The sequence below is a fragment of the Lepidochelys kempii genome, chromosome 3 (assembly GCF_965140265.1).
Source record: "Lepidochelys kempii isolate rLepKem1 chromosome 3, rLepKem1.hap2, whole genome shotgun sequence".
Classification (NCBI taxonomy): domain Eukaryota; kingdom Metazoa; phylum Chordata; order Testudines; family Cheloniidae; genus Lepidochelys; species Lepidochelys kempii.
The window spans coordinates 142,662,670-142,677,053 of NC_133258.1; the positions used below are offsets into that span (position 1 = coordinate 142,662,670).

Below are 14,384 nucleotides of genomic sequence, written 5' to 3' on the forward strand. Positions count from 1 at the left end.
TGATAGCACCCATTTTTTCATGTTCTGTGTGTATATAAATCTCCTCACTGTATTTTCCGCTGAATGCATCCGATGAAGTGAGCTATAGCTCACGAAAGCTTATGCTCAAATAAATTGGTTCGTCTCTAAGGTGCCACATGTACTCCTTTTCTTTTTGCAAATGAAGGTATGCGAGTTGTGGTCCCAGCTCATATTCTGTCATTGCACTGGTGCTCAGACCCCAAAAACGTGTACAAGGGAGCACCTCTCTTCACACCACCTCCTATAAAGATGCTGAACACCGGTGCATCAGAGACACAGGTGCACACCTGGACTACCTCCAGATAGTCCCAAAAGGACATGACTCTACATATAAACGTTCTAGAATTTGAGTGATCAGATTTGTTAGCATAGCATTCCAATGTGTTCTACAGTTTTCCACCATGACAGTCGGTACCCATATGTTCACCCCTTTTACAAAACTCTTAAATTTTGTACAAAGCATACTGTGTAAGGTATCATTTGAAAACTCATGATTTGCTGATCATAATTGTCCTGGTAAAATGTGTGGCAACATTGTATGTAAAGATAGAATATTTTACTGTATAAAATTATGAAGACATGTCCCATCATGTTCTGGAGGGCAGTCAGAAACAAGTTCCCCAGAGACAAAAGGTAGCTGGTGCCTCAGCCAGGTGTCAACTAGATCAAGTGGACCACCACCTTAAGTGGCTACTCTTTGGCAGGAGAGAGGGTGTGTGTGTGGGGGGGAAATCTACATTTTGACAAAGAAGCAGCTTAAGGTTCCTGGCCACATAGCTGAACATCAGCTGAAGATGATTCTTGTGTAAAAGAAAGGGCTATAAGGCGAGAGGGCAGAAGCCACAAATCATCTCTCCCTTGCGCTCTGCTCCTGGCATCATCATCACCTGAAGGACAAAGGAAGCACTAGTGGAGTAGGGGAGATCCTGACTGAAAGAGGTTCAGTCATTAAGACTGCAGGAACATGTGGTGAGAGAGACCTTTGCTTGGTATTCACTTAGCTTGTTAAGTTAGTTGCATTTTACCTTTAATTTCCTTTTAAACAATTCTGACTTGTATGCCTCATTGCTTGTAATCTCTTAAAATCTATCTTTCTGTAGTTTATAAATTTGTTTTGTTTTATCTAAACCAGTGTGTTTGGATTGAAGTGTTTGGGAAACTCCATTTGGGATAACAAGATTTGTGCAAATAATTTTGTATTAATGAAATTACAGACTTTATACAAGTTTGTATTGTCTAGGAGGGTTCTGGATAGTATAAGACGCACATTTCTGGGGGGAAATCTGGGACTGAGAGTTTGCTGGTGTTGCCCTACAGTGTAATTCATGAGTGACTGGCTGTAGCACTCATACAGTATCGCTGGGAGTGATTTACATGCTGGAGGTTGAGAGAGCAAACCAGGAGTGGTTGCTTTCACAGTGAAGCAGCGTAAAAGGCATCCCAGCTTGAAGAATTGAGGGGACATAGTTGTCCATCAGTCTAGATTGTACCCTTTTCTTCAACCAAAAAAACTTCAAAAACAGACTCCAATGAGAAACTGCAGAACTGGAATTAATTTGCAAACTGGACACCATCAAATTAGGCCTGAATAAAGACTGGGAGTGGATGGGTTACTACAAAACTAATTTCCCCTTCTTGTCACCCATTACATTGGCCTCATGAGCACTACAGAAGTGATTTCCACTCCTTCTTGTCTATTGTTGAGAATAGCCAAATCCCCCCTTAATTGAATTGACTCGTTAGCACTGTCCCCGCACTTGGTAAGGCAACTCCTATCTTTTCATATGCTGTGTATTTATACCTCCCTACTGTATGTTCCACTCCATGCATCTGATGAAGTGGGTTTTAGCCCAGAAAAGCTTATGCCCAGATAAATTTGTTAGTCTCAAAGGTGCGACAAGGACTCCTTGTTTTTTCATTGTACCCTGGGTAATGTCACATCCACTATGCAGATTCTTATATATAGCACATCTGCAAAGTATTACGTAACAAGCAAGGAGATGCCAGGAGGCAATCAAGTTACATACATAGTGCCAACAATACAAGATTACTCCAGTAGCTCTCCATCTTAGCGCACACCATTCATCAGCAACCATGAATGGTTTCTGAAGAATTCTATCACCCCAATATTTCACCAGTGAGGAAATCCCATTACAGATTTGTAAAAGCGGTAAAGAGTCCTGTGGCACCTTATAGACTGACAGACTTCTTGTTTGTCATCAACACTAAATCTTGTGCCGCATGGAGTCATGCGCCTGGGATTCTAATACAGGACAGGATATCTTTTTCATACCGCGGGATCAGGGGCTCATGTATGCATTTCCACAGAATCCCCTGAAACCAAGGGCATTATGGCAAATCAGATGGGATGCAGCCACACTGATCATCCTGATTGTTCCTTTTTAGCAGACACCGTTCTAGTTAGCATCATCTCAGAATGTCTACTCAGCTTCGGATGGCACTTCCAGACAGTCTAGACATAACAGCATAGAACCAAGAAAAATACAGTCCAGGTGTAATAGCATAGAACCAAATACTTCATCCAGACCTGAGATTGCTGCATCTGACAGCCTGGATGTTGACTGGTTGCGTGGTATGACTGTTCACTGTTACTTCAAAACATTTGACTACAGGGCAGAAAGCTCTTCACGAGGAAAACATATTCTTCTAAATGGAAAAGATTTTCAGTTTGGGCAGCCTATCATATCCATGGTCCATTGAAGGCCCCTATACCTAAAATTATTGATTACACTTAGGCGTGGCAGAATTTTTCTTTTTTTTTTATAATGTCAGTGGATAATATCAAGGTTTGTTTTTTAACAATTGTAAATTTTCATTCGTGCAAAACTATGGGTTTTAAGCACTTTTCTATTTTTATCAGTTGAAATTTTCAGTTGTAGGAAATTTGGAGTGGAGGTTAAGACAATGAGGGAGGGCTTAGCTAGCAAGTTGAGAGAATATTTTCTTAATTTGGATTAGTTCATTCAGAGTTGAGAAATTGATTAGGAATTGAAAAAGTAAGAGAGCTTTTTTCCCCCTCTTTCTCTTCCAGTCTATGAATTAAAAACCAGTTGGGAAGGGATGAGATCTGCTAATTCTAATAACTTGAAGGGCCAGATTTTCAATGCAAGATAGGCACCTAACCTGTTTAGGGACTTCTGAAAATCCCGTTAGGCACCTAAAGACCTTTGGAAGTGTGGTCTGTGATGACCAGAAACAATCCATCAGTTTACTAATGACAGTTAATTCCTTTGTTTAATAAATCAGTTTTAAATGGAAAACATACTTAAACTCTTTTTTCTTATAGTTTTAACTAAAAGCAATTATAAATGCTGTTTTTGTATAGTTTAAAATGAATCTGAATTCTAATTTCCATTCAAATGCAGCTTGACACAAATCCAGAATAAAACATTTTCTAGTAAATAAGATTTGAGTTAGTCACCATTTTCTAGCAAAATAAAAATGTAAAATTTAAGAATCTGAATAAATGTATGTGAAGCTATATAATTTCTTAAATATATAGTGTATCTTCCATGTTAGCAAAAAGATCCAAATTTAGTATATAGATATTTGGTTGCATATAAATATGTTTTAATGGTTTAGAAAAATAACTAAACCACAAATGCAAACAAGAATAAAATCAGTGATTTAAACCAAGATTTCCTTTGTGCTGATTTAAGTCATGTTTAAAACCACGTATATAAATTACGTTTTATTTAAATCAACCCATTGTGCTGAGCAAGGTAGAAAAGATTATAAGGAAAAAATTGGGGAAGGGTTAAGAGCTCAATGATTTTACTGCTTGCTCCTTCGACGATTGTGGCATCTCCCTAACCTTACTCATTATTACCATGATGTAGCTTCTTTGTGATGAGGAATATGAAGACAGTCAACATTTACCAATAAGCAATGTATATTCAGTTGATTACAAAGGAGCGACGGTAGTTCCTAGGAATAAAAATAAGAAGGGAACATAAAAATGGTTTGAACAAGAAGAAAACTAATCTTTTTTTTTTTTTTAAAGGGGACAATACATCTATTCCGCAAATCACAAAGAACAATAGCTAGCAAGTTAACACAGGAATTTAGGTTGGTAGCAGCTGATCGAAGGGTAAGTGAATTTGTAAAAAATGGATTACAAATGTAATTTAATTGTGATTGTGCCTAAATGATTAGTATATTGTTAACTTTCCAGATAAATCTTTTACCCTTTCCTAGCTATGGTTTCAAAAGAGGTTAAGTAGACATTTTAATTTATACTTTAAGTTAAAAATTCATATGGGTTTATGGCCTTGTACTTAAGTGTGTGTTGAAGTAATCACAGAACTTGAAAAATGGCCGAAAATATATCTGAAGAATGGTAGGAGAACAATTTAAGAATTAGTGAAGTACATATTGTTTTATAGATGGCCTAAATAGTAGTAATCTGCTTCACTCCACTTTAGCTGCACCTGCATTATTTTCACTGAGTTTATTGTAAATTTTAATTACTTCCTAATTTATGTGGTGTCCCTTGCCATTGATTTTGAGTGCCTCACATTTAATTTTAAATCAAATATGTGATGATCATAAAGCCTTACGGGAAAGGTAAAACATACTTGGCAGTTAAAGCTCTATCCAACTCCCATTTCTTTAGGGTAGAACTGAACTAGGAGCTCTGTCCTGAAATAACAAAAAAGGGCAATAAGGATTGTTCTGCACATGGTATCTCGATAAGATTCAAACCCATCAAGAGGGAATTTTAAAGTAGCTTTGCAAAACTGTCATAAAAATTTACCACCATAGTCACAAAATCTGTATACCTACTGTTTACTTTGATGAATGATTATAATGAAAAATCATGCAATATTTGATTTGCCATGAAACAGAATTAAACACTCTTGGTGAGTGAAATTTTGAAAGGCTGCTTTGAATTGTTTAATTAAAATAGGCGCTAAATCCTGAATTCCTTCCTCAGACAAAATTTCCAGTGTAGTGGGGGGAAGGAGTTTTGCCTCTGTGAAGAGTGCTGGATTCGACCCCTACTGCTTATTTTTTTTTAAAAAAAAGCTTAAAGTTTAGGGTCCATTCTCCCTCTCTCTCTCTATCCCATTAACGTTCAGTGAGAATGGTTTTCCCCCGCCCCACTGCTATCCATACCAGCAGTACTCCGTTTACAAGTAAAAATACTCTTACTGACTGCCAGAACTGCAAACTCAGCCTGGGATCTGAGAGTCAAGCTGGGTTGTTTCTTATGCATCATCACTAGGAGTAAATGTTCTGCAGGCTAAATTAGGTCCATATTTGCACCTGTGCAGCCCTGCTGTCTTCAGTTTCAGCCCCAAGTGACACTGGTGCAGCCCATTGGCTACAAAGGAGATGCACAAGTGAAAAGGAACTTCTGAGACAATGTACATGAAGGAATAGCTTCCAGCTCTCTCTTCGCTCTGTTGTTTCTCCACAGTTGATAGGAGTAAAACTATAATATATTTGTATCACTAAGTCATCCGGTGTATACTTTACACTGATCTGCAAGTAAAAAGGTGGCATTTTTACATAGTTAATTATCAGAGTAGAATTGTATTTTGAGGCTAATGTTCCATGATGCATGTACCATGATGCCGTTGAAAGTGAGTTGTCAGGTTGCCCATAAAGTTAGCAGAGGGAGGTGAGGGCATTTAATAGTTTATTTCAAAATAAACCTTTTTTGGGGAAAAACACTACATGTGTAATGAAGTATTGCAGACTTTTAAAATCAAGCCAGGCATATTTTATCATATTTTGTCTTTTAAGCCAAAGGGTTACTCATGTAATTACTCTTATTAACAGTCCTGGAAGATCTTGCTGTTTGGTGCAATTAATTTAATATGCACCGGTTTCCTGCTTATGTGGTGCAGCTCTACTAACAGTATAGGTATGTTCTGTTCTTGCATCTAAATAATTGTTGTCTGTTGTTGATTTTTAATTTATAGCAGTGCCAGCATAATAAACAAGCAGGGCCCTGAGTATAATGGAATTAGACGGCTGTGCAACTGACATCATAATTTATCCATTTTAAAGCTACTGCATAGTCAGTTTAGGAGAACTCCTTTTCTGCAAGGCTTAGGAACTGCACGTGGCCAGTGAATTCTTGAAGGTACTCACTGTTCCCACAAGTGCTTCTGAGGCTGCTTTCCCTGCCAGTCCTTCTCTCAGAGCTTCCTTCATGCAGAGTTTAGAATCTTAGCACTAGTCCTTCAAACCTTTTCTCAAGTCAGTAGTCCGATTGACTTCAGTGGAGACCTTCCCCTCCAATTGTGAGGTAGTGGCAGTGGCTTCTCCTAAATCCATGACTATTCTGCCCTGTATTCCCCAGCCTGTGCTGCAATGTGTGTCCTGGTTTTGCATACAATACCCAAGATGTTCCCATGTGTGCCTATATTTTCACTATGTGGTGCAGTTTTAATCTTATTTCAGTCTGAAAAAATTATTATCAAAACATTGCTCTAGTTCCTATCTTAGCTGAACCAGTTCACCCATCCCTTTATTGTAATACATACACAGGCACTGTTATGGTTGGGATGGAAACCTTAACTGAGAATTTCCTGACTTTTCCATGTCTAAATTCCCAATCTTAACTTTCATGATTGGATGCGCATTAGTGACTAAATACTTCAATATTTTACATGGTTTCACAGAGCTAGTGTTGTGTTAATCAACTTGTTATTAAATGAAATATTGGAGTAGTTAGTACAGACAGAAAAATACAAAAATGGTTTTAAGATGTACATTTTCATACTCTGAAATAAGTTATATTTTCAGCAAAGAGAATTTGTGAAGATAGAAAATGGTAGGCAGCTGTCTCAGAGACATTGAGGGACACACAATTTTTGAAGGCAAAATCACATATAGCGTTCTTCGTTGCTAATAATGTAAAGTGTGTTAAGTGTTTAAAATTTTGTTTTCACAGCTTTAACTGCCTATTCTTACCTGACAATCTTTAATCTTTTCAGGTACGTTTTTTTAAATCTGATCCTACAATGGCCTGTGATGGGTTTTTAGATGGGGTAAGATCCAAGTTACCCGGGAAAGAATTTTCTGTAGTATCTGGCTGATGAATCTTGCCCATATGCTCAGGGTTTAGCTGATCGCCATATTTGGGGTCGGGAAGGAATTTTCCTCCAGGGCAGATTGGAAGGCCCTGGAGGTTTTTCGCCTTCCTCTGTAGCATGGGGCACGGGTCACTTGCTGGAGGATTCTCTGCTCCTTGAGGTCTTCAAACTACAATTTGAGGACTTCAATAGCACAGATATAGGTGTGAGGTCTTTTTTAGGAGTGGTGGGTGAAATTCTGTGGCCTGCATTGTGCAGGAGGTCGGACTAGATGATCATAATGGTCCCTTCTGACCTAAATATCTATGAATCTATGAATTTATCAATGCTTGTAAGAATATTCTTTTTACTAAATTTGAAATAGGGTAAAAGTAGGATGAATAAATATTATGTACCAACTACAGAGTTATTCATGACTTTTCATAAATACAGGCAAGAACTGAGTAGTTGGTTTAACAATGTCTTAGATTGTGTATATAAGATTGTGTGTTAAATAGTACACAAACTTAGAAGAAAACAGTGACTAATATCACAGCTCTGATAAGAACAATTTAAAAAGGTCAACTATATTTAGATTTCTGTACACAGCTGCCTGACATTGTTATAACAAAGTAAATTGAAAACAAAGTCCACACTGTGTGCCAAACTAGTATCCCTTTAATTGATTGACTCAGAAAATTTTACCACCACCAGTTCCACAAGTATCATTTGTAAAATGTATTTGTTTTAGCTTTAGGGTGTGGGAAGTGATTTTTAGTTTTACTTCTGTTTTAAGGGCCAGATCCTACAAACACATTGACATCAACAAGACAGCTAGTGTTTGTAAAATTAAGCATGTGTAAGCATTGTAGTCTCTTTGACTGTATTTACTGATTTCTGACCTCTATTCTTGAAGAATGGGTGGTAAATCTGTAGTTCATTTTCTCACTGGGTATAGTATATACCAATTCAGTTCATTAAAAGAAAAACTGAATCATTCTTAAAGAATATGTTGAAATATTGGTGATGACCTAAGATTACTAAAAATTGAAGTCTGCTGGAAAATGTCTGACAGACTGACAATATCTTATATTGTCCTGAACGAACTTTATGGAAATAAGATAAACTTTATTGAATTAGGAATAATGCTTTTGGGGTACATTGTATTAAAACTACAATTGTGTATGTGTTGGTGTGGCATTGTATTACTCCTGGGGGAATTCTGTGCCAAAAATTAAAAAAATACTGTGCACAATATTTTAAAATTCTGCATATTGGTCAAAATAACCCAATATAATCATGCCAGTTTCAATTATTTTGGTAATTTATTTCAAAATACCTGTCAGCAAGTATGTCTAGAACAGTATCGACAACAAAAAAGATTCTCCCAGGAGTAGAGAGTTAAAGAAACCCTTACAACAACCCAGTTCCTGTTCCTCTGTTATGCTTTTGTCGGAAGCTTCCATTTGGGTGTGTCACACATGCCAGCTGGGCATATCTTGGGGGGGGAACTCTGTCCCACATCTTTTAGTCAATTCTTGTTTATTTGCTTCTTAGGGTTACTATATTTCAAGTTCCCAAATAGAGGACACTGCCGGGAGGAGGGGGAGTTAGGAGTGGGGTACAGTTTGGGGGTGTCAGAGGGGTCTGTGTATAGTGCAAGGGAGTATTTCGGGGGGTGCTGGAGGAGGGGATTTGCATGGTCGTGTCTCTCTCTTCTCCCCCCTGCCCAGATACCTGCATCTCCTCCCCCAGAGCGCAGCTGCAGGCTACATTCTGTGCAGCTTCATTCCTGTCCCACCAGGCAGAGACTATCCATACCTGCTGATAGGGATGGGGAGCATAATTTAAAGTTTTGTCCGTCCTTGGAACAGCTCGAATCACACACGAACCGCCTTTCTCCCTCAGTCTACCATCCTGGAAAGCATGTAGTACCTTCTTTAGTAGGACAGGGGAATGCTAATGTACTTCCTTCTTTATCAACCCCCTGGAGAGAGATACATATACTAAGGCAAATTGGATTCTCCACAGACCAACATACAAAGAAAGGCTTTGTGGATAAATAGTCTGGTTTTAAATTGGCTCATGGTCTTCTTCCTAATCCAGCAAACAGACAGGACCCATGTTCCACAGAGGGCCCTGGTCTTTAGGGTAGAGTTGGGGCACTGGGTGCGGATTCTGAGCTGACACAGTGATGAAGTGAGCTGTAGCGCATGAAAGCTTATGCTCAAATAAATTTGTTAGTCTCTAAGGTGCCACAAGTACTCCTTTTCTTTTTGCGAATACAGACTAATACGGCTGCTACTCTGAAACCAGTGATGAACTGGTAATCATAAGGATTCTCCTAGGGTGGGGTTTGAAGGATTTACCTTGCCAGAATTCTGGTAAACTTATTAGTAGGTTCTTTTATTGTTTTTAATGTTTTTCTCTGTGATGCTTTTTACTTTAAGAATAAAATAAGCTTTCATAGATAGAACTGTGTGATACTTACAACTTTAGCAATTATACCTGCTAAACTTCTCTGAAGAGAAAGCAAGCAGGTATCCTTGGGCAATCTTTCTGCTCTGGGAATAACACATTGAATAACTGTGCAGCCTGGAAATACCCTGGTCAGAAGGTTTCAGAGTAGCAGCCATGTTAGTCTGTATTCACAAAAGGAAAAGGAGTACTTGTGGCACCTTAGAGACTAACCAATTTATTTGAGCATAAGCTTTCGTGAGCTACATGTTACATCTGATGAAGTGAGCTGTAGCTCACGAAAGCTTATGCTCAAATAAATTGGTTAGTCTCTAAGGTGCCACAAGAACTGCTTTCTGGTCAGAAGGGAGAGAGATGCTGGCCTACACCCAAGGGAGGTGATGGCCAGGGGAGCTGGAACCCTGTGGGTAGATGCCCTTGCTGGAACACTGCAGTAGAAAATACAGATGCAGTTACCCTGAACTGCGAGAGTTTCATTTGAGGAATTGGGAATTAGTAGTACATAAATCACCCAGAATCTTGGTGAAGTGAGCAAGACTATGAACTTAGGTAGAATAATTCAGTTGTACTTTTCTTATAATTTGAGGTAAATAGAAAAAAGAGCTTTTGTGTACAGTTTTCTTATGAAACTGGTTTTGTTTTTTATTTAGCTTTTTGTGAAGTAGCATAATTACAAGTTTAATGTAGATACTGTTTTGTATCAGATAGCATACAGTATTGAAATTTTTACTATAATTATATTTTTTCCACTTTCGAACAGACAGAAAACCACAAACCTTTTGCTAATATGAAGAAAACATTTGAACAAATGTTCATGACATTTGTTGGTGCAGCCATCTAAAATGTGCAGCTTGTTGGAAGAAATAAGAAGCTGATCCAATGAGTATTATGTAATTGGCAAGTTAAAGTTTCATATATGGAACACACAACATCTACAAGAAAACTTGTGGGTTAGCCATTTTAGGTTTTAGCAAGGGAAATAATGTGGCTTAATCAGTAGGGGGTGCATGCATATCCTGGATGTTACCTGATTGCTAGCAAAACATTTATAAATCACAACAACATGCATGCAAGAATGGCAGTTGAAAGGCAAAATGTCTTGGTCAAGACTTTATATTAAAATAAGTTCTAGTCTCTGACCAAGTTATTGTGATAACACTTGAATATCTAAATCTGTCAGTTACTTCTCATAAAATTACTGTACTAACTCAGTTGAAATTTCTTGTTTTTTGGATCAGCTCAGAAGACATTTATTTCACCGAATGGAAAGCTTTTTAAGGAAAAGCTGTTGGGGCCACTTTTGAGTTATCTGAATGTTAATTTTAAGAAAAATCCCCTTTTAGTTATTACTAAACACAGCTTTATTTTGAGACTTCAAACTCTGTGTGTACTATACACATCCGGAATGAAACTGCTGATCTGTAAGAAAACTAACTTTGGAAATATTATTGATTGTAAATTGTGTGCCAAGTGTGCACAGAACATTATTTCCTAAATTTTGGGAATATACCAAAGTGGAATGCCCTGAATATTGGTATATCAGAGATGATTGGTATATCAGAGATGAAGACTTTTCTAACTATCTCTCAGCAAATTCTTTACATGGGTTTGATCTCTTGCTCAGTGTGAGCAATGCTCAATATTTTTGCTGCAAAAATAACTCCCTCACTCTTTCAATTTGTGAGCTGCATGATGGCTTATAACAAATTAAAATTTTACTTCTGAAGTAAATTCAGGTGCTCTGGATATGGGCAGTGTTACAAGGAATGAAAACAGGCTGAAATTCTGTGAGCAAAGAGTAATGCTAAACATCAATATATTACATTGTGTAGATGTGTCTGTCTGTTATGTGATAAGTTCTTTGTCCAGTCTTTAACTTTTTCAGTAATGATCTGGAAGAAGGGGTACAAAGTGTGCTGTGTAAATTCACAGATGGTACTAATTTGAGGTGTGTTGCAAGTAGCATTACAAACAAAAATAATTAAAAGGCATCTGCAGAGGAGAAATGTGGCAGAAAAGAGCATTCATCTTGGAAAAATTCAAGTTTAATGTGTCAGAGAGAAAATAATCTGAATCACACTTACTCAGTAAGAGGTAGAAAAATACTGAGAGAGACCCAAGGATGGTAGTGGATAGCCTATTAGGTATGAGCTTTGCATGAGCAGTTACAGCCAAAAATGCCAGTTTGATTTGGAGCTGTATACAGAGGCGTCACAGTATGGACAAGAAGGTAGTAATTCCTCTTGCATTGCTCTGAGACCCATGCCTAGCATGTTACATTCAGTTCTAGGTACTTCAGTAACAGGAAGATGTAAACAAATGGGAAGGAATTCAGGGAAAAACAATAAAACTTAATAACTGGAGGTTACTAGTTTAATATTTCTTCTTAAACAGTTTATTTTGCTAACTATAGTGGGGACATGATCACTGTCTACAAATACCTAAAAGGTGTAAACACTAGAGAGGCAGAAAAATTATTTGGGTTGGTTCAAGGAGTTAAAATTAATAGTAATGGAAAATTTAGGCCAGTACTGAGGAAGAACCTTCCCAGTGGTGAGATTTGTCTTTAAAATATTGTCATAACCATACAGCTAAGGGTAGCCTAGAATTCCTCCTTACCTGTAAGGGGTTAAGAAGCTCAAATAACCTGGTTGGTACCTGACCAAAAGGACCAATGGGGAAAGAAGATACTTTCAAATCTTGGGAGGGGGGAAAGGCTTTATTTTGTGAGTTCTCTTGGGAAGCAGAGAAGCATCAGGTCAGAAAACTCCTTCTCCTATAACCCATCCTAAAAGACTCTCATATTACAAAAATTGTAAGTAAAAGCCAGGCAAGGCATGTTAGATTATCTTTTGTTCTGCTTGTGAATTTTTCCTTTGCTGGAGGGAGGTTTATTCCTGTTTTTTGTAACTTTGAAACTAAGGCTAGAGGAAGTTCTGCTGTGTTTTTGAATCTGTTACCCTGTAAAGTTATTTTCCATCCTGATTTTACAGAGGTGATTTTTACCTTTTTTTTTAAATAAAATCGGTCTTTTAAGAACCTGACTAATTTCTCTATTGTCCTAAGATCCAGGGGTTTGGGACTGTGGTCACTTTGTAACTAATTGGTTAGGATAGTATTCGCAAGCCTCCCCAGGAAAGGGGGTGTAAAGGCTTGGGGGGATATTTTGGGGGAATAGGAACTCCAAGTGGTCCTTTCCCTGATTCTTTGTTAAATCACTTGGTGGTGGCAGCATACCCTCCAAGGGCAAAGCCTTTGTGCCTTAGGGAAGTTTTAACCTAAGCTGGTAGAAATAAGCTTAGGGGGTCTTTCATGCGGGTCCCTACATCTGTACCCTAGAGTTCAGAGTGAGGAGGGAACCTTGACAATAGTCTTCAAAGGAAAGTGGTGGAAACCATTACATGTATTCTTTTAACATGGTGCTTTAGACAGTGATCAGTAAGACTATAAGATTAGCAAGGGAATGGAGGTAGTAATACGTCATGCATTATGTTAAAAAGTAAATCTTTACTGTGATACAGTACAAGTACCTCACTGCAGAAGGAAATACTGTGATAAAACCAATACTTTGGAACAATATTTGATTTCTTTTTTTAATGGTGTCTCCTGGTCGTTCCTATATTGTAACAGAGGATTGAGTCATAACTAAAACACAAATCAAAAAACTCAGAACACTGGAGAAGTTTGGATCCAGATCTGAAATTTACAACTTGGATCCACCACTAACGTGTGATAGAATATGTGAACAAATGGACATCTGTATAATAGTATAATCCGTAGAATTTTTTCATTAATAAATTTAATCCAAATAACGAGTGTGTGAACATTTCTAAAATATATGAAGAGCAAAGCAGTATGTTTTTATATAATGTGGCTCTCATATGTAGACTGATTTCTGAAGTGTCTGCAATATTAGTATCTGAATCCTAGAATAGCTTACTTGTCTTAGTCTCAGTAAAAGGATTGGCTTCTTCAGGATTCTGGAGCAGGTTAGACTTTGCCTCCTCACTATTTTATAGAATGACAATAGTGCACTAACTTTCCTCATTCAAAATTAAACTTTTCTTCAAGTTAGTGTACTGTTGATCTAACGTCCAGTTGTCAAACTATGCACTTCTGGATATTGAACACCTTTACAGACTTTTTAGCAGTGAGCCATTGGGTGCCATGAGAGTCATTGGACATGGTTGGCTCCAGTAAATCAAACTGAAATGGATTGTTTTTCCATTAGTAGCAGTAACTACTGTCCATCATACAGTTGGTCTTAGACTCAAGAGAATCGGGAATACCAATGCTTGAGTCCTGAGGAAGACAGGCCATTGAGGTTATGCCACCATCTTTGGCCTTACAGGCTAAAATGATTTCCATTTAACAAACTAAAGTGTTAAGATTTTTTAACTTCACCCTATTTAAAAGCATGCAACTTTATTAAAAAGGAATATAAGTAAAACAAATGGATTAAAGGGGGAACGTTCTCAGTGCAGTAAAAGAACAATGGAAAACCTTTGCTTATCAACTCTTATTTGCATGTTTCTCTGTTGCCCTCTAGTTCCCCTTCAAAAGAATTTTGAGGGCACAAAGAGACTAAACTTTAGCTTCTTTTTCTTATAGGAACTTCAGTGGAAAAATATATTGCATTTGGAGTTGTGATAACCTTATTGTAGTCTGAATGATGCTGGGTTTTGGGGAAAGTTGATGGTGCCCCTTGTAAGTACAGTACATCCTTTGATCTTTTATGTCGTGAGGTTCCCTCTGATATAAGGGATTGTATTGGCTACAGCTCCACTATAACTCGTTAGCTTTCCTCATAAAACATACATCAGCGGCTTGGTCCAC

General features: G+C 37.8%; 1 protein-coding gene across 8 annotated transcripts in view; it reads left to right on the forward strand.

The window, feature by feature from the left end:
* The window catches only part of SLC30A6 (solute carrier family 30 member 6), a 44,362-nt gene that overhangs the window by 9,088 nt on the left and 20,890 nt on the right, over window positions 1-14,384 (forward strand). For 3 of the 8 annotated variants that reach the window (XM_073338332.1, XM_073338333.1, XM_073338334.1), the window contains exons 2-4: window positions 4,046-4,132; window positions 5,830-5,914; window positions 6,950-6,992. In XM_073338332.1, coding sequence (XP_073194433.1) covers window positions 4,046-4,132; window positions 5,830-5,914; window positions 6,950-6,992 — 215 coding nt within the window. Of the gene's footprint in view, window positions 1-4,043; window positions 4,133-5,829; window positions 5,915-6,949; window positions 6,993-7,026; window positions 7,047-9,845; window positions 14,256-14,384 lie in introns of those variants that run through there. The other 5 variants (XM_073338336.1, XM_073338338.1, XM_073338340.1 and 2 more) reach the window with 5 other exon arrangements.